Source organism: Pteropus alecto, unplaced genomic scaffold (genome assembly GCF_000325575.1).
Source record: "Pteropus alecto unplaced genomic scaffold, ASM32557v1 scaffold39, whole genome shotgun sequence".
NCBI lineage: Eukaryota > Metazoa > Chordata > Mammalia > Chiroptera > Pteropodidae > Pteropus > Pteropus alecto.
In genome coordinates this window covers 9,451,880-9,472,880 of record NW_006443568.1, presented here as the reverse complement: position 1 = coordinate 9,472,880, position 21,001 = coordinate 9,451,880, and the positions used below count along the sequence as shown (strand labels likewise).

General features: G+C 47.0%; 1 protein-coding gene across 4 annotated transcripts in view; it reads right to left on the bottom strand.

The window, feature by feature from the left end:
* Positions 1-21,001, bottom strand: part of TRIM63 (tripartite motif containing 63) — a 42,955-nt gene that overhangs the window by 4,434 nt on the left and 17,520 nt on the right. For 3 of the 4 annotated variants that reach the window (XM_015598888.2, XM_015598891.2, XM_015598889.2), the window contains 4 exons: positions 5,522-5,653; positions 4,425-4,597; positions 1,791-1,959; positions 892-987 (listed from right to left, as the gene is read on the bottom strand). In XM_015598888.2, the coding sequence (XP_015454374.1) occupies positions 892-987; positions 1,791-1,959; positions 4,425-4,597; positions 5,522-5,596 (513 nt within the window). In that variant the 5' untranslated portion in view covers positions 5,597-5,653. Of the gene's footprint in view, positions 1-891; positions 988-1,790; positions 1,960-4,424; positions 4,598-5,521; positions 7,595-21,001 lie in introns of those variants that run through there. The other variant, XM_006924397.3, reaches the window with a different exon arrangement.

Sequence of the window (21,001 nt, the reverse complement as noted above, 5' to 3'; positions counted from 1 at the left end):
CTCCCATCTTAGGACCAAGTCTGGCTTCCTGTAGCTGTGCATCAGTTGGTCCTGGCAGAAGTAGAGAAGCAGCACCCCTAGTGGCCTCCTCATTGAGGCTCCCTTCTCACTAAGGCAGATGCTACCTTTTAGTTTCCTTACCTGTAAAATGGGTTTAATTAGCAGCTCATCAGACTGGGGGTTCTAGTCACCTCTATCAGTTTGGGAGCCCCTCATGGGTGGTAACAATGTTCCTCTCCTTCCTTTGAACCTATCCTTCACACAGCTTTTTTGCCCAACAGCAATATGATGATCTGTTCCCCACATCTCATTTCCAGGTCCGCACTTCAAGTGGAGATAGAAAATCACAGATGCTTTTGCAGAACTAGAAAAGTTTCCTTCTGCCACTATGGTCTTGCTATTCGAAGTGTGGTTCATGGACCAGCAACTTGGGCAAACCCTGAGAGCTTGTGAGAAACGCAGAATCTCATGCCTCATTCCAGACCTACTGAATCAGAACTTGAATTTTAATAAGACTCCAAGGTGATTTGTAAGCATTTTAAAGTTTGAAGCCTTGGTCTACAGCACACCAGAGAACAAGGCTTTAAAAACTATCAGTGCTAAAAACAATACTGGGAATTATCAGTGGGACACAGCCTGAGGTCAGGGACTGGGTCTGTCTTGTTCTCCACCCCAGCCCCAGTGCCTTTGGCAGGGCCTGACACACAGCTGCGCTCAAGAAGCATTTGTTGAATGAATGGATTAATGGATTAGTCAGTCCCTCCCAACTATCCCTGTTTGAACAGCTCAGGCTCCAGGCCCCAACATTTAACCACAAATCATGGGTGAGTCTTCACCCCAGAGGCAGCACCGGAGGCTTTAACCCCCCAGGCAGAATTATTGTCCCCTCACCTTGGTCACTCGACTGGAGTCCTCCAGCTGAGTGATGATGGTTTGCACACGGTCATTCCCGGCTACCAGCATGGAGATACAGTTACTCAGTTCAGTCTACATGGGAGGAAGGGGTGAGGCATCAGAAGAAAGACAGAAATAGTCCCAGGGCCTGTCCTTTTGGGAGTTGGCAGCAAAATGGCACTCTCAGTCCCCTTTCTGCTAGAAAGAGCCTCTAGTAACTGTCTGGCCCCTCTTTCCAAGGTACAGTTCAGGTCCAGGGCAGAGAATATCAGAGGGATTCTGTTGCCCTTATTTTACAGATGAAGCACAGAGAGAGGAAGTGAGCTGCCCAAAATACATAGCAAGGTACTGGCAGAAGAGGGGCTTGTTCTAGGAAAGAAGGGAGAAAGAGTTGAGAGTTCTACAAGAGATCAAGAGAAGAGCGGGTGAATAAGAAAGAACATGGAAAGAGGGGCCACAGCTTACTGCACGGACAGGATAGTGGGCCTCCCATAGACCCAGACATACAGGGAGAGGGCTCTCATCTGCCTCCTGCTGCAGAGGAATTTGAAGACTGGGAGAGGTGACCAGCATAGGAAGAGTTATCTGGCACCCAAAGCACACTGTGGTATAGAAGTCATGGCCTGAGAAGTCCCCTAGTGGCCTGGCCCTGGGGTCTAGTCTCTCCCCTGTGGCCACACCCAGGTGCTCTCAAGTGGCTCTAAGTATAACCCATGAGCTCAGCCACCTCCCCCAGGAAGGCAAGGGCTGCTATCCCTGTGGCCTGGGAAGTCCCTTCAGAGGGACCATCACTGAAAGGCCAGCTTAGCAGATCTACAGGGATCAAATCCACATCCTGAATCACCAGGCCATGCCCAGCAGGCCCAGGCTGGGGTGGAAGTGGCTCAGGCCAGTACCTTTTGTCCCTGGAAGACACTCTGCAGCGGGGCCACCTCGCAGGCCTTGTGGGCCCCAAACACCTTGCACATGGAGCACGTGGGCATGTCACACGTGAGGCAGTAGATGTTGATTTTCTCGTCTTCGTGCTCCTTGCACATTGGATGGCTGCCCTTCTGCAGAGGCCGACTGAAGTGGAGAATAATCATGTTACATGGTGGGGGTCCCGAGTCTCTGTTTCTTCCCCTAGCTCCAATCACAGCTCCACCCCAGATCTATGACCTGAGCTCTCAGTGGTTGGCTGTCCCTAATTCTTTTCTTTTTATCCTTTGGGGACCCAAGACCAGGGAAGCCAATGACACCAAGTCTGTCCCCACATCCTAGGATTCAAACTCCAGTGATGGAGTTGGCCTAGATATAGGAAGGCTGGTAGAATCCCAGAGTCAGATCTGGAGACATTTTTGAGAAGAGGAAACTGGGCTCCAGGAAGGTGAATTGACTTGCCCAAGGTCGCCCAGCCAGTCAAGGCGGGGGAGGCTAGAGTTCATTTGCTCTAATTATAGTCACCATAGCTCTTGGTTTCTGCAGCTGGGCTGTGAGTGAAGCAATTTATATTCATGGCTTCACTGAATTCTATATTTAATCCACCAGACTGTAACCTCCATCAAAGCAGGGAAACTTGCCTATTCTCTTCACTCCTGAATCTGCAGTGTGCAGTGCCTGGCACAGAGAAGGTAGTAATTAAATACAGATAGAAATAATAAATCAGTAAGCATGACACAAGGGTGCCCCAAGGCTCAGAGAAGGAGGCAGTTAGTGCATGGACAGTCCGACAGTCCAGCACAAGCCTTGACCTTGGCCAGAAACTCTTTCCAGAGTCCAGTCTCTTCCTTCTCTTTTGTCCCAAACACACATTCTTAGAATGTCTTTCTCCCTTTGTCTCTCTCTCTCTCCACTTAGGGTCTCTGCTATGTTATCTATGCTTCTCTCAGGAAATCGGTCACTTCCTACTTGAGATTCAATTTGGAGGGTGGAGGGGGTCTAGGTCTTATCTCCCCAGCCAGACTGTACACTCACTCAGAGTCACAGGTATCACAAATACCTGTGATTTCCCAGCTTCTAATATAGCAGACATCTCCCAAGCCCAGGCTTTAGCATCTGGGTTGGAATCCAGATTTTCTGCATTTATTCATTCTGTGACCCTGGACAAGTGCTTTCACCTCTCTGAGCCTTCGTTTCCTCCCAGGGCTCCTAGGATCATGGCAGGAGTTGTCTATACTGAATGTGTAGTGCCTGGCACAGGGCAGACCCTCGATAAAGGCAGCTACCATTGTCATCCAGGTATACAGAAAGGCCTCAAAGGGTTGGAACACAACATGGTCTTCATAGGTCAACACTGGGTGGGCTAATCTTTTGGTGCGATATTGATTTTATTGTGATTATAATGACCAACAATACATTCGCATTGTGAGACAATAGCTGTTAGGCGTGTTCATCATGGAGTCAGACAGGCTCCCACTCAGTTTTACCACTTGGATAAATCTCTGATACCCCCTGAGCTTCCATTTCCTCATCATAAAATGAGAGTAAGAATGTCTTATAGAATTACTGTGAGAATTCAATAGGGATAATCCATGGAAAATATTTAGTACAGTGCCTACATACAGTAGATGCTCAATAAATATTTGAGATTTTTAACATTTTCCATAGAAACCCTATTTGACAGTCACAATAACAAAGCTTACTGTTCCCTCTGTAGCAGGGCACGCGAAGGCCCAAAGACTTACACAGGATCCTACAACACATCAGTAACAGAGTCAGACCAGGCCAGGGCTTTTTCTCACGAGGACTGGTCTGTCACCTTTCCCTGGGCAGGACACAGCCTGCAGACAGATATTTGGTAATGGTTTTGGACAAGAGCCGTGAGGACAGCAGCCTGGAAGTCGTGTCGGGATGCCCTGATTTGTAAAGATCCCCCTGGTAGCTGTGTCTCTCTCCAGTATGAGGCCCAACACTACCCAACCTCCACCACTCACAAACTCTGCCTGAGACAGAGGGAGGGAGATGGAGCTCCATCGACCGGGCCCACTCCCAGATCTTCCACCTCCCACCTGGGAAACCTCGGGTAACTGACTTCACCTCTTTGAGTTTCAGCTTTCTCGGCTGTGAAATGGGGATGATAAAAGTCAGGCCTGCTCCATAAGGTTGCTGCGAAACAGCAGGAGGAAGCGTTCCCAGGGCCCAGGGCTGTGCCTCCTGGCGCAAAGAATCTGGGCACATGGATTCATAGCTGTTATGAACTTAGAGAAACCGGCTATGTTCTCACTGGGCACTTTCTCTGCTTATCAGGGCCACTTATCTGGCCCCAGTGCCTCTGTCACCCTCTCATATCTCATCTTTCCCCTGGTTCCTGTCTCAGTATTTTTCAGGAGGGGAAGCCTGGGCCATTCACTGAGTGATGCCAAGAGTTAGGCCTGGGGGACAGAGTGAGCCTCTGTTCCTGCCTGAGGGAGACAGCTCTCTGGACTGGCCAGTGTAGCTTGTCCAGCCAGGGGACTGGATCTGGAGTAGATGAAGGAGGAAGGAGCCTCAGAGAGATGGGCACAGAACAGCTGGGGAGGGAGGACGGGCTTCCAGCGCCCGAGCGAACTGACCTTGAGCACTCCTGCTTGTAGATGTCGATGATGTTCTCCACCAGCAGATTCCTCTGCAGGCCGTACACTCCGTGACGATCCATGATCACCTCATGGCGGCAGGAGGGGCAGCGGAAACGGCCTCCAGACATGGACATCGAGCTTCCCCGGTTAGTCCAGTAGGGATTTGCGGCCTGCGGGCAGCAAGGGCAGAGGTGCGGCTTGGGCTCCCTTCTTAGCCCCTGCCCCTTCTAATCTCCGATTATCCTTCCCCCTGCTTACCCCAACCATTCTTGTCAAACCACATGACCTTGTCAAATATGGAGCCCCTGTCCTGAGATGGGAGGCAGCCCACTTACCCAGGGGGCTTCTGAGAAGCAACTAAGCGATCAACAGGTTTGGGAGTCAGCAGACCTGGGCTCAAGTCACGGTTATTCTCTGAATGACTTTGGGCAAGCAACCTTATCTCTCTAAGCCTCGGTCAAATTGGCATTATCGGAGCCAGTTACTTTAAAGATAAAATAGTGAGAGAACATTTTATAAAGTGCTTCTGGGGAACCTTGAGTCCTGCCTCCCAGGCAGGACATCTACTCTCATTGCTTTCTTAGGGAGATGAAGCCCCTCCTGCCCTATATTAGAGGAAACAGCTTCGAAAGGGAAGATGTCTCCATGCCCAGTGCCTCCCAGCCACCATTCTCCTAAAGCTCTGGGCCACCTGCCACCAGGGAGCTGGCTCCAGCCCCAGGGGTCTGGTTTCTCTCTCCTCTGCCTGCCTCCCTCACTTATCACTTGAGGCATTTGACTCCTGATTGAAGAGTCAACTGTGGTGCTCAGGGCAGAGGAAGCAGGTGGCAGAACCACAGGCAGGGTGGGGAGGGGAAACGTGCGTCATGGAAAAGGAACGGGCGGCCACAGCCGCCTCCCCAGACCCCTCGGCCCAGTCCAGAGGCTGATGCAGAGATTCACTTCAAAAGGGAAAGAACTGGCCCCCGTTTAGAAGGGTTCTGGGCTAAGAGAGATGGGCTAAGAGAAAAGGATTCCTGGACCTAATTTCCTTTCATCACAGGAAAGGTGAGTAGCCACCTGACTCCCCAAATGAGGCCATGCCCAGCACTGACCTGGAAGATGTCACTGGCACACTTCCGGCAGAGGTTGTGCTGACATGGCAAGATGACCACAGGCTTGGTAAACATCTCCAGGCAGATGGGACAAATCAACTGCTTCTCCAGGTTCTCCAGGGGGCTCCCATCCTGGATCAGGCTTGATTTATAATCCATACTGTTGGGAGGTGTGGGACCCACCTGGCCGCCTCTTTTACCTGTCTTGCTCTAAGCAGACCTTGGGTCTCGCCTTTGTCACAAAACTCCCGCCGGGAGCCTCTTAGCCTTCTTCTCTTGGCGCCCGAATTCTGTCTTGGTCTGAGGCCCCTCTGATATTTATAGCTAGACTCAGGTCACATGAGCCCCAGGAGGGAACCAGCTGAGCATTCTGGTGCCAGTACAGCTGGCGGGGCTTGTGTTTCCTTCAGGCCTGCACGACCGGCCTCTCAAATCACATGTAGGGATGAGCAATCGCTGTTCCCCTGGGATGGGGGTCGTAAACAAGAACAGCCTGTTCATGGGCAGATTTACGGGAGGACTGGGGAACACCAGGCTGGTGAGTTGGGGATGGGACTCAGAAAATGGGCCACTGGGATTTATGAGGTTAACAGCCAGTGCTCCTCACTGACCATAATCAGGTCTATCCTTCCTCTGGAGTCCTGGGCAGCTCCTAAGATGAGGGGGCACGGCTGCCCCTCTCTCAGAGCCCATCCCTCTGTCTCAGACCTGAGTATAGCATGTTGCTGGAGACCCTGAGACCCCTGTCCTGGCTAGCCTGTCCTCCCACCCCTTGGCCACTAATGCCGCTTTAAAGCTGAAAGGGCTCCTTTAAAACAGTCCAATCTCTTCATTTTGTAGATTTGACACTGGGGTCAAATAAGGACCTTATTCAAAGTCAAAGAAAGTGAGTAGCAAAGCAAGGAATCTTAATTCATTCATCAGATATTTTTCTGAGTACTAACTACACAGCAAGCACCAAGGTGACAGATAGGTGAGTAATCCTTTTCCCTGCCCTGAGAGGCTCACAGCCTAGGGAGGCAGATAGAAATAACTAAGCCCTACCTAGTCGCTTGGAAGTTATCCACATGCTCCCCTCTGCATCAATTTAATGTTTTTTCCATGTCCTTCTGGACATCTTCCATGGTGGCAGGTAGAAGTCATGAGAGCAGTTCTAATGGCTGTTTTTAAGGTAGAATCTCATGCAAAGGGACATTAGGGTTACCAGGTATAAGGTGCTGGGGTGAGAGTGGGAAGTGACATCAAGCCTCAGGATATGCCTAAGAGAGTGTGGAACATACAGGAGGAGTGTCCAGGATCTCACAAAAGAGGGACAGCAGGAGAGTAGGTTTGCTGGCTTCAGCCTGGAGAGGAGCCCTAAGACAAGACCTAGTGAGTAGTAAGGGCAGAGAACCCAATCTTGGGAGTAAGAGGGAAAAGAAGAGGGGGACCAGTCAGAGAAAGAGAAGGAGGCCTAGAGGACAAGGGGCTGGGAATTTCAAGAAAAGGTAGTCCCCTCAAAATGTTAATGGTTAGTTTTTGCTGAGCACTTACTATGTGCCAGACACTTTGCTAAGTGCTTTGTATGCATCATATTATTTCATCATCTCAACAATGTAAGAACTATTATATCCCTGAAAAGGATTCCTGGACCTAATTTCGACATAGGGGCAGGAGTACCCCAACACCAACAAACAATTCTCAGACACTGGCATGGTATCCAAGATTCAACTCAATTCTGACACTATCTACCTGGGAGATAGCATCAGATTCCACAGGTAAAGGGCTCAGTCCCACAAAACCATCCCCCACCTCAGACATCAGCCTAGGCTCTTACCTATGCTGCTGACTGACTGGCTACAGACTGGAAGTTTCCATGACCTCCTCTCCTCAGATTCTATTAATTTGCTAGAATGGCTCGCACAACTCAGAGAAATATTTTACTTACTCGATCAAAGATTTATTATTAAAAAAAGATATAATTCAGGAGCAGCCAGACAGAAGATGTAGCCGCCAGCCTCCGATAGACACACGGACTACCAGAAATCAGTGAGTTATAGGAAACACACACTTTATTCAGCCAGCTAGGTCTGCCAGGGGTACGCAGACCCCAAATCAAGCAGCCCTGAAATGTAGAGGTACAGGGTTTTTAAGACCTAAACCCCCATTCTTCATCCTGTTTGAACACACAAATCTACTTTTCTTCTTTTTACTGTCAACCTACAGGTCGGTTGTGCAAGCGGGGGTAGAGAAGCAGAAAGCTTATTGTTAGAGCGTTATGTTCCCATGGGCGATAGCCGAGCAGTAATTTTCCAACCAGCACAAAGAGATGCATAGGGCAAGGTATGTGGGAAGGAGCAGGGAGCTTCCAAGCCTTTGCCAGGTGTGCTATTCTCTCAGGACCTCCTAGAAGCTCTCCAAACCCTGTCCTCATTACATGGACATGACTGATTAAATCACTTGCCATTGGCGCCTGATTCAACCTCCAGCCCCTCTCCCCTGCCCAGAGTGGGGGGAAGATGGGGAAGAAGTTCCAACTCTCTAATCACCAGGTTGGTTCTCCTGGCAACTAGCCCCCATCCTTTGGTGCTTCTAAGTTACCTCATTCACATAACAAAAGACTTTTATCACTCTCAGCTGTGAGCCAGAAATGGGCAGGTGAAGACCAAATATATATTTCTTATTATAAATCACAACATTATACTCTTCATTCTACAGATGAGGAAACTCGGGCACAGGGAGGTAAAACAACTTCTCTGAGGTCACGCAGCTTGCAAGTGGCTCGAGGACACGAACCCAGATATGCTTGACTCAGGAGCCCAAATTTCTCTTGTCTCTACTTAACTGTAAAGGTCAACGATGCCAGGGCAGCCAGGGGCTAGAGGAGGATGAGGGTTGAAAAGAGGCCATCCCTTTGTGCAGTTTTGTGCAGGCAGCATTGTACTCCAGGAAGGTGGGCCTCTCCACTGCCACCGAGAACAAAGGCTTAACTATCACGATAATCCCATTCTCCTTTGCCTAAAAATAAAAAGATTTCCTCCCTGTTAAAAAGTCAAGTAGAAGAAGAAAGCTTCATTCTTGCCTTTGAAGGGGGTTGTAGGTATCATTTCATCTTGCAACCAAGATAGGACAAGTCTAGGAAGAAATCTGTCCCTTGAGAAGGGCAAAGGAGAACTAGAGAAAGTACTGGGGTCCTTGATGCCATCATCGTGCTGCCCACCTCCTTCACTATTTAAGATGTGACATAACAAATGTCATCATAGTATAATTATTCTATTACTTGCAGCAGAGGGTCCTCTTTATACATTCATGATTTCAATTACTTTATGCTAATGATCCTCACATTTCTAATTCCAGTTCAGACCACTCTCTCCCTTAAACTGAAGATTTGTTGGCGATCTCTACTGGGATGGTGTAATAGTGCCTCAAACTCATCATATCCCAAACAGAACATAACATCTCCCCCCACACCAAGATCCTCCTCCCCTTTTCCTCATTTCATGTCTCAGTGAAAAGCACTACCATCCACCCATTGGCACAGACCAGAAAGCTGAGAGCCATCCTTGGGCTTCCCCTTCCTCCCACTGCACACCCAGGAAATCTCAGCATCAAGCACGGGTCCATCTTCGCATCTCATTTGTCATACTCCCATCTGCGAATCTGACTCTCCCTCTGAACTTTGAAGACTTTAAGGGCAAAGACTGTCTCTAATCATCTCTGTACCTCCAGTGCCTGGCACATGGTAGGCATTCAACAAATGTTTTTTTAAATGAGTGGATAAGTGAATAAATGAATTGAACAAGGGAACAGCAGAGTCACAGTAAGACTTAAGGGAGATTAATGTAGTTGAGCAAGGTTTTTTTGGCTGAGATGGTACAACCAATGGAGAGAAAATACTGAAGATTAGGGGGCTAGAGGTGATGGAGTAAATTCTAAAGCCTTGGGAAGGAGAGGGGCACTCTGACTTTTGAGATGAAAGGATAAGAGAAAGGAAAAGATGGAGGTAAGAATCAGTGGTATTGGGAGGTTGAGAGAAAGGTACTCATATCGATGACCTTGGTCAAGAGAGTTGAGGTCAGTTTCTAAGGCTGAGGCAGGGAGAAGAGTAGCATGAATGGATAGTGGGAAAAGTTTGGACCAGCTACTGTGAAACACAGGAGGAAGTACCCAGAGAGGGGTGGTAGGACTGTCTGGGAGCATAAGAGCCTCGCTGATGTTTCCCAACATAGATTTGCCATTTGAGAGGAGCCATTCACATGGTTCTGTTGACTTTCCCCAGCCACACTTGGCAGTCCAGGTGCAAAAGTCAAGCAAATGGACAGTGGGATCGACTCCAGCCTGGGAGCTGGCAAGGCCAGCTCTGCTGAGTGGGGGGAAGATGGGGAAGAAGTTCCAACTCTCTAATCACCAGGTTGGTTCTCCTGGCAACTAGCCCCCATCCTTTGGTGCTTCTAAGTTACCTCATTCACATAACAAAAGACTTTTATCACTCTCAGCTGTGAGCCAGAAATGGGCAGGTGAAGACCAAATATATATTTCTTATTATAAATCACAACATTATACTCTTCATTCTACAGATGAGGAAACTCGGGCACAGGGAGGTAAAACAACTTCTCTGAGGTCACGCAGCTTGCAAGTGGCTCGAGGACACGAACCCAGATATGCTTGACTCAGGAGCCCAAATTTCTCTTGTCTCTACTTAACTGTAAAGGTCAACGATGCCAGGGCAGCCAGGGGCTAGAGGAGGATGAGGGTTGAAAAGAGGCCATCCCTTTGTGCAGTTTTGTGCAGGCAGCATTGTACTCCAGGAAGGTGGGCCTCTCCACTGCCACCGAGAACAAAGGCTTAACTATCACGATAATCCCATTCTCCTTTGCCTAAAAATAAAAAGATTTCCTCCCTGTTAAAAAGTCAAGTAGAAGAAGAAAGCTTCATTCTTGCCTTTGAAGGGGGTTGTAGGTATCATTTCATCTTGCAACCAAGATAGGACAAGTCTAGGAAGAAATCTGTCCCTTGAGAAGGGCAAAGGAGAACTAGAGAAAGTACTGGGGTCCTTGATGCCATCATCGTGCTGCCCACCTCCTTCACTATTTAAGATGTGACATAACAAATGTCATCATAGTATAATTATTCTATTACTTGCAGCAGAGGGTCCTCTTTATACATTCATGATTTCAATTACTTTATGCTAATGATCCTCACATTTCTAATTCCAGTTCAGACCACTCTCTCCCTTAAACTGAAGATTTGTTGGCGATCTCTACTGGGATGGTGTAATAGTGCCTCAAACTCATCATATCCCAAACAGAACATAACATCTCCCCCCACACCAAGATCCTCCTCCCCTTTTCCTCATTTCATGTCTCAGTGAAAAGCACTACCATCCACCCATTGGCACAGACCAGAAAGCTGAGAGCCATCCTTGGGCTTCCCCTTCCTCCCACTGCACACCCAGGAAATCTCAGCATCAAGCACGGGTCCATCTTCGCATCTCATTTGTCATACTCCCATCTGCGAATCTGACTCTCCCTCTGAACTTTGAAGACTTTAAGGGCAAAGACTGTCTCTAATCATCTCTGTACCTCCAGTGCCTGGCACATGGTAGGCATTCAACAAATGTTTTTTTAAATGAGTGGATAAGTGAATAAATGAATTGAACAAGGGAACAGCAGAGTCACAGTAAGACTTAAGGGAGATTAATGTAGTTGAGCAAGGTTTTTTTGGCTGAGATGGTACAACCAATGGAGAGAAAATACTGAAGATTAGGGGGCTAGAGGTGATGGAGTAAATTCTAAAGCCTTGGGAAGGAGAGGGGCACTCTGACTTTTGAGATGAAAGGATAAGAGAAAGGAAAAGATGGAGGTAAGAATCAGTGGTATTGGGAGGTTGAGAGAAAGGTACTCATATCGATGACCTTGGTCAAGAGAGTTGAGGTCAGTTTCTAAGGCTGAGGCAGGGAGAAGAGTAGCATGAATGGATAGTGGGAAAAGTTTGGACCAGCTACTGTGAAACACAGGAGGAAGTACCCAGAGAGGGGTGGTAGGACTGTCTGGGAGCATAAGAGCCTCGCTGATGTTTCCCAACATAGATTTGCCATTTGAGAGGAGCCATTCACATGGTTCTGTTGACTTTCCCCAGCCACACTTGGCAGTCCAGGTGCAAAAGTCAAGCAAATGGACAGTGGGATCGACTCCAGCCTGGGAGCTGGCAAGGCCAGCTCTGCTGAAAGTCAAGGGGTGCGGAAGGGAAATTCCCACATGGGCCATGCTGGGCATCAAAACATGTCCTGTCATTTAATCCTCACAACAGTCCTGCAAGGCAGTTATTATGATCTTCATTTTTCCCAGGAGGAAACAAGATTCAGAGAGTTAATAGCTTGGCCAAAGTCACACAGCCACAAGTGGCAGAGCCAAGCTAGGGTTCACATCCAAGGTAGCTTGACTCCTAAACCTGTGCTCCTAACACCGAAGCATTTATTGAATGCTTATTGCATGCCGGGCACTGTGCTAAGCCTTTTCAATCCATCCTCTTGTTTAGTCTTCAAAATAACTCAGTGAGGCAGGGGTCATGATATAGTCCCTGTTTCACAGCTAAGCAACAGAGGTTCAGCAAGGTTAAATCACTTGGCCAAAGTCCCCCAGCCAGGGAAGTGGCAGAGCCAGCATCAGAAGCAGGAAGTTAAAAACCAGTATTATCACCAGTTATTGGACTATGCTATAAAGTTATAGACTGACAGATGAAAAGACAAACTTTAAATATCAATGGTGCATCTGAGCCTAGAACTTTTAACTACTGTGTTTTACTGTTTTCCTCTCTGCAAGCCTCCTCATTTATTCCTTTTACTGTTTATTAATGAAAAATTCGAACATACAGAAGTAGAGAGAATAGTATAATGAACTCATGTAACCAAGTCCATCTTTAATCATTAACATTTCCCCAACCGTATTGCACCTGTAACACCACTCCCCACATGCTTCTTTTTTCTGAATATTTCAATCTTAGTTATCAAGTCATTTCAACCCTAAATACTTCAGTAAGCATTACTGATAAGAATTATTTTTCATAATCACCATGCTATTTTCATACCTAGCAAAATCACAATAATTTCTTAATAGTATCTAAATCCCAGATCATTTTCAGAAATTGCTGATTGTCTCAAATGTCTTTTTACAGTTAGTTTGTCCAAATCTGATCCAAATAAGGTCTTACACGAGGTATGTTGTTTTTGTTTCGTTAATCTCTTTTAATCTCTAACAATAGCCTTCCCTCCCATTCTTCTGTGCCCATTGAGAGAATAATTCTGGGTATTGGGATTCCCGTTTTGATATATCAGGAACTGAATTTCAGAGAGGTTAAGTGACTTGTGGACCATCACACAGCTAAGAGACAGACTTCTCATTTGGGACTACTCCCAAAGTCTGTGTTACTAATGGGAGGAGCTTTATGTCTGAGGGGATCCCAGCTGAGTAGGGGGCAGGAAAAGCAGCAGGGAAAATGGTCTTGGTTTGGCAAGGAAAAGGCAGAGGTGGAAGGTAATTGTAATTACATCACTATTTTTGATTGATTTAATGTTTGCAAGTAGCTGGGCACCCTGGCACTATTTCATTCAGTCATCACAACAAATACGAGTAGACCATACTTATCTCCATTTTACATGAGGAGACCGAGGCGCAGACTGGCATACGGAGTTGCCCCCAAGTCCCATGGCTAGTGTAGGCAGAGTTTGAACAAGCTGATTTAACCTTAAAGTCTATGCCCTTTGATTGTCACTCGAGAGGGGACTTTTCAGAAACCCTAGATCTTGAGGCCTCTCGATTTGGGGAGAGAGCCCTGGCCTGGTGCCCGGACACCTGGGCTCCATCTCTAGCTCTGTCAGAGACCAGCAATGTGATGCCCAGCAAGCCACAGCCACCTTCAGAGTCTTCATCTGCCAAATGCAGCAACTGAAAGAGATGACTCCTGAGGGTCCTTTCCCCTCCCCACTGGCAGGGTTCTCAGAGGAGCTCTACCCAGGATGGATGACACAGGCCTGGGGGTGGTGATGCTGGAGAGGAAACCACCCTCCATCTCCCCTTTCACTTCTGCATAGCTTGGTACATCACTGAGCAGGTCCTTTCCACGTGAGTGCTGTTCTTCTCCTGGCCCCCATGACGGCCCCTGGAGGATGGGGTTTGCCCTGCCTCTTCCTCTGGATTTCCCCTCTCCCCGAGCCTCTGTGGTGCCTAAAGCACCCTCAGAGAAAAGGGTAGGGGAGCTCTTATTTTCTTACAGTTTGAGATCTCTGTCACATGCTTCAAAGTCATCCTCATTAAAGAATCATCCCAAATCATGGGATCAAACAAATAAGTCATTTGATATGGAGGCTAAAGCCAGAACAGATGTCACAGATAGTTCTATAGGGTCTGGGGTATGATGCAGTACCCCAGAAGCCAGGGAAAAGTCCCCTGACCCTGGCCCATGGTCCATGGAAGGGGAGCATACCATCTTGGGACTTATCGCTCAGGGCTGGGAGCCCCATAGGCCTCTTCCCTCTGTCCCCAGGTCTGACAGTTATTGCGGGCAGCTAACTACAAGGGCTCTGGGGAGTGGGTGGCCATTAGAGAAAAAGATTGCCCCAGGAGACATGGGTGTTCATAGGGTCTGAAGGGGGGTCTACATCAATGATCCTGAAATAAAGTATTGAAAGTGCTTTATAAATAGAGATACAATAAATCCTGACTAAAAGGCCCTAAGACTGCAAAACAACACAAAGAGGCTGCCCAGGCACTAATGGGTCAGAGTTCAAGTTTAGGCTCCTCTACATATCAGCTCTGTTACCTTGGGAAGGTTACTTAACCTCTGTGTCTCAGTCTTCTCATCTATTAAATGAGAGTTGGCTAGAATAATGATATCTCTGGGCCTTTCCATCCCTGAGAGTTTCAGATTTGGGGTGACTGCCCCCAGTAGTAGGCCTTGCTGAAAATGGATGGGACAGAGGTAAGAGTCCATCTGCCCAGGTATATGGCACTTATCTGGCACATTGAAGACATTCAACAAACATTGTTGTTAATATTTTCACAGCCAATGGGAATAATACGGGCTGGCATTTACTGAACAGTTACTGTGGATAACCCCATGATCTGTGTATTAGCTATTGCTGCAAAACAGATTTTCCCCAAACTTAGCAGCTTATGACAATAATAAACATTTATTATCTCACACCATTTCTGTGAATCAGGGATTCAAGAGCAGCTAAGATGGGTGGTTCGGCTCACTGTCTTAAGGTGTCTGTAGTGAAGATGTTGCCTGGGGATGCAGTCAGTTCATCCTACGGCTTCACTGGAGCCGAGGATCCATTTCCCAAATGGCTCACTCACATGGTTGGCAAGTTGTTGGGAGGCCTCAGTCCCTCAGCACACACACCTCTTCACAGGGCTGCTTGGGCATCCTCATGGCATGGTGGCTGGAGAGTGATCCAAAGGAGCAAGACAGAAGCGGCAATGTCTTTTATGACCTAGCCTCGGACATCACACACCACCACTTCCATGGTATTCTATTGGTCACACAGACCAACTCTGATATAGTGTGGGAGGGAGCACACAAGGGCATAAATAACAGGAGGCAAGAATTATTGAGGACCATCTTGGAGGCCAGCTAGCACAGTCTGTTCTAGGTGTTTAATAGCTAGTCATTTATTTATTAATTTATGAGGTCGATACTATTATCATCCCCATTTTACAGATGGAGTCACAGAGAGATTAGGTAACTTGCCTAAAGTTACATTTCTAGGAAATGGTGTGGAACATTGTTAGGGACTGTCTCCCCCAAAATTCATATGTTGAAGCCCTAATCCCCAATGTGATGGTAATTGGAGATGGGGCCTTTGGAGGTAGTGTTAGATGAAGTCATGACTTGGGGCCCTAATGCCCTTAGGGCCTTAGAGATACAAGGGCCCACCCCTACCCCGCCCATGCACAATTGCTGAGGAAAGGCCACATAAGCACACACAAGATGACAGCCATCTACAAGCCAAGAGAAGAAGGCTTAGAATGAAACCTGCAAGCACCCTGATCTTGGACTTCCCAGCCTCCAGAACCACGATAAATAAATTTCTGTTGTTTTTCTGTTGTTTAAGCCACAGTGGCTTTGTTATGGCAGCCTGAGCAGACTAAGACAGGCCTTAAACTCAGAGAGTTGGGCCACTGAGCTCTTGTTCTTAAACTTTCACTCCTATGGCCCCATTAGCACTGGCCCTGGCTCACCCATCTGGCCCCCATACTCTGGGAAGACTTGGAAAAGGGACTAGAGGAAGACTCATGGCAAACCCAAGGCCTCAGGGCTCAGCGCTGACCCAGATGTTCTGCACTTGCACAGAGAGACAGTCTTGGGGGCCAGCTGCTCACCCCACCCGGCCTGCTGTTCCCCACCCCCACCAACTTGAACCTGGGGTTTGGCCAATCACACCCTCGGGATGATCCAGATCATAAGCAGTAAGCAGGAGGAAAACAAACTATATTTAAACTGGCAGTTGCTCCATAAACAAAGCTAAAAGACAAGTGACCCTTGGGAGAAAACAGTAGAAACACTGGTAAAGACCAAGTCTCAATCCTCACAATACACTAAAGGTTTAAAAACAAGCAAAGGATACAAAAAGATGATTCACAGAGAATAAACAAAAACAAACAAAACAAGGTGCTTGTCCTCACTAATGTTAAAAATCTCAATAAGATCTGATTTTTCTACCAGAATGACAAAAATTGACAAAAAAAATATTAAAGATTAACAATTTCCAAGGTTGGCGAAGGTATAGGGCCATGGACACTGCCATTACTCTTGACCTTGGGGGAGGTGGTGCAACTTGAAAAAATCAAAATGTAAAATATTCATGCATGTGCCCCAGCAGTTGTATTCTGAGGAATTTACCTTATCAAAAAACTAGAAAGATGATGATGAGAAATATAGTTAGCTAGCTCGAAAGAGAGAGAGATTCAGATATACAGATGTATTTACATACGAGAATTTTTTTTCGCAATATTGTTTATAGTAGCAAAACCTTGGAAACAACTCCAATATCCACCAAAGGAAAAAATAAATTGTTGTGTGGTCACATGGTAAACACTGTGCAGCAATGAGAATGAACAAAACACCACACATGAATCTCATTGAGAATGTTCAGCAAAAGAGTACATACTGTATGATTCTGTCTTTATTAAATTCAAAAGAGCCCACAACTAATCTAAGGTGTTAGAAGTCAGGATAGTGTTAACCTCGGTGCGGGTTGGGGGTGGCTGGAAGGGGGTGTAAGCAGGGCTCCAGGAGTGCTAGTAATGATCTGTTCTTGACCTGGGTTTGGGCTATGCAGGCAGACTCACTGTGTGAAAACACCTTGAACTGTACACTTATAAACTGTACACTGTTCTGAATGTATATTACACTTAAAGAAAAAGTTTACTAAAAAAGAAAGCAAAAAGATACCACGATAAGCATTCCAACTGTCCCTGGATAAAACAAATATACATTTAAACGTAAATATTCCTCCAATAAAAAAATGACAAGCTTTCTATTTGAATACCAATATGAAAAGATGTCAGCAATATATCATTAGGCACAAACAGAAAAATATATGCCACTTATATGTAATCTGATTATTTTCTACTAAAAAATTATATATAGTATATGTATATAAATTTATATATCAAAATTTTTGTACAGGCATAGAAAATGGCTGGAAAAAAATCCCCACTGTTTAAAAGTCACTTTTCTTATGGATTAGAACTCAAGGAGCTGAGCCTCTTCACTGAGCCCCTCGAACAATGCCCAGCAAGAAATGTGAGTTCTAGCTGAGTGAGCTGGGCCCTCTCTTCTGTTAGAGCCTAGCCCTGGGGGCCAGCAGGCCAGAGCGGGACTTAGGATCACGGCTTCTGGAAACACTGTGAGAGGTGAGTGGCCCTGGAACCCTGGAACAGCCAGGTCAAAGCCTGGGGGAGTGCATTTAAAGGCCACTGCTCTCATGGGCCCCAAGGGTGAGGAGGAGTGGGAGGAAGGGGGACAAAGGGGACCCTATTTCATCATCACAACCCCATGAGGTAGGTGTATGACTGTCTCCATTTCTAGATCAGAATGCCAAGGCTAAGTACATTGCCCAAGGTTACACAGATAGTAAATGGAACAGCCAGACCTTGAACCCAAACCTTTCCGAATCTCGAGTTAGGGGATCTGCACTGGGATGGGGAAGGAAGGGGTAGAGAGAGCAGGGAGGAACAGGCTGCCCTCCACGAAGAGTCAGAAACCTAGTCCACAGATGTTTGCAGGGTTCAGAACCTCAGGAGCCCCCAACCTACTAGGAAACACAAAAGCAGTTTCTCTCCAGTGCCACGGCCACACCACCCATCTTGGGTCAGATCTCAACCACTAAATCTGGCCCCAGAGGCTGCTCCGTTAACTCAGCACTGACACCTCGGGTTCCAGCTGCCGTGAGGCTGGCACCATCCAAAATAGATCTCAGGAGTAAGAGCCTAGTCAGTCCACCGTGCCTCTGCACAGAGCCAACCCCCCTAATCCCTTATCTCCCCCTCCACCCTATCACTCTCCCCGCCTCTCCCCCTCCAACCCTCTCAGCCCTTGGATTCTGAGTCACTCCGGGCCTGAAGCCTGGCTATTGGAAAGAAACAAAGGGTGGGGCAGTGGGCAGTGGTGGCTGGAACAGCTTGGGTCCTGGATTCAAATCCCTTAAGTTTGAGCCAGATGTCACTTGTGACTTGGCTGATTGTCTTATGCAGCTTAAAATAAGCTAATTTACTGATTGTTGGGAGTGGCAGTTGGCGGGGAGGGGGCAGCGGTCAGTGGTTGGGAGCCTACTATGTACCAGTTTTAATCAGTCCTTACAACTGTGAAAGGTGGGTATTAGTGTCTCCATTTTACAGATAAAGAAACTGAGGCTCAGACGGGAAGTAATTTGCTCAAGGTCTCCCGCAGCTTAGACTCTGAAACCAAGAAAGGACTAGATTTAAGCTTGGCCCTGCTACTTACTGGCTGTGTGGTCTTGGGCAAATTACATTACCTCTCTCAGCCTGTTTCTTCATCTATAAAAATGACATTAAATTAATATCCAACTTATAAAATTATTCTGAGGATTAAAAAAAGTAATGTTAAAACTCTTAGCGTGATATCTGATATAGAGAAGGTCCTCAATCAATGTTATTATGATTAATTCAATCATCCGACCAATGAGGGAATTCACTCCCTAAGATCAGTGGGGCTAGATCAATCCAAGAGGTCTTCCTGAGAGAAGCATCATTTCTGTCCGGAGACCATGAGTCCACTGGATGTGTATGTGGTTGTGGTGAGGGCGGGCCTGCAGGGCGGTGGTGGTGTTTGGGAGATGGTGGAACAACTGGGGTGGGGAGAGTTGCCTCAATCTGCTGTGGGCAGTCGGGGGGTCAGGTCAGGTCAGGTCTAAACACGGTCAGGTCCAATCCTCATTCTCAGAGGATGTCCCAACAGTCTGTTTGGGCACCTTGGATGATAAACAGGTTGTCACCCTGCGAGCCCCAAGTGAACCTGATAAATTTTGGCAAAGCTAAAGAGAAGAAAGAGGAGGCTCATCTATAAATACCCCATGACTCAGGCTCAGTGTCCTGTTGAAAGAGACGTCTGTGTATGGCTCTGCTGCTCTGGCCTCATTCCAGCTCGGGGAGGAAGGTCTGGGCCACTCTGAGGTCAGAGGCCTCCCAGTTCGCTCAGTTGGGGCAAGTTTAGGGTCTGGGGCCAGGCCCACTAGGGCCTCATTTAGTGTCCAGTCCATTAGGAGACTGAGAAAATCTCTCACCTCCCTGGGCTTCTTGTCATCCAGGAAATGAAATAATGGGCTGTGAAGCAGGATGGTCTAGGGCACACAGATTTTTGGTGCCAGAAAAACATGGGCTCAAGTCCCAATTTCATTTCTTAATGAGCTATGTGACTTTAAGCCAATCACTTCACTTTTCTGAATTTGTTTCCTGAACTATAAAATGAGGGTAATAATGGGATTCCTTCACAGAATTGTCATGAGGATGAAAGACGAGACATATATAAGGCACTTAGCACAGTAACCAGCATGTAGTAGACACTCAGTTAATGATAAATATGATTACAAATCAAGTGAGCTGTTTAAAGTACTTTGAAAAGGGAAACTTAGGGATTTAGTTTCCTCTAGAAAGATGTTTAGGGAGTCAGTGGTTATCCAAGACCTTTACCGTCTCTCTGCTTCCCAAATATGAAGTCAGGGTATGAAGAAAACAAGACAATTCCCAAGATTGGTAGGAAAAGGGCAAGGTACTGTCATTTATCAAATACCTACTGTGTGTCAGCTGCTGTCACTTACATTGTCATCTCATTTTACTTCTCAGTCATCAGCAAGGTATAACTCGCCTTTATAGATGAGTAAACCAAGGCCCAGTGAAGTTAACTGAATGACAGAGCTGGGATTTGAACCCAGGTCTGTGTGTCTCCAAAGTGCTTGTTGTGTGTGACCACAGGACTTGGCTGCTTCCCTGCTCTAAGAAGGTAACCAAAGAAGGGACAGATGTGAGAGAATGAACAAAGAAGACTCAGGGAGTTTGGCAAGAGTCTGGGAGAGTGCAGAGTACTAGAAAGACAATTGGAACTGGGAAGTCGGTTGGGAAAAGACACATGACTTTGAGGTGACCGCTCTGTGGGTCGACCAGCAGACAGATGGAAAAGTGTGGCTGACTTCAGAGGAAAGATCAGCCTGAGATGGAGGGAAGAGTCCTTTGCTCAAGACCATCTGAAGTAGCTTCTGAACTTACAACTGCTGAAGACTCTCTTCTGCGTGGTCCTGAATGCTCTATCTGTAGTACTCACCTCAGGGCCTTTGCACGTGCTGTGTACTCTGCCTAAAATAGTCTTCCCCTTCTCAACTAAAATGTTATCTCTCCAAAGAAGCCTTCTTTAACCACTCTATTTAAATAGGAACCCATCCCATTACTACTGGACTCAACACTTGTTTGATTCTTTCTTAATATTTATCACAATCTATAATTATTTTTACTCAATTTGCTTGTCAGTTGTCTGTCCCCAGCCCACCCCTACCCAAGAAAGTATCTATTCCATGAATGGAGGAATTAGATGAGCTTGTTCACTGCTTATCCACAGCCCCTGGCATACACTAGGAGCCCAGCAAATATTTGTGGAATGAATGAGTGATCCAGCCCTACCTACCTCCTAATATCCCTCTTTTTTCTGATTCTCTGATCCTTTTTGACTAGTTTGCTACTATTTCCCCATCACACCCTCCTTGTTCCCCTCCTATGTGCCTCCACTTGGAATGCCCTGTCTCTTTTGCTCAGTCAAACCTTGCCCAAGGCTTATCTCCTATTGGACCTCCTAGGGTACCTCCACTCACCCCTAGATCATGTGCCCTTATGAAGTGAACAACCTACACCCTGCTCCAAAAGCACCACTACTTATACGTAACCTCGAGCACTTTAGCTCCTTGGGTCCCTTTTCCCCCAGTTAATTCTT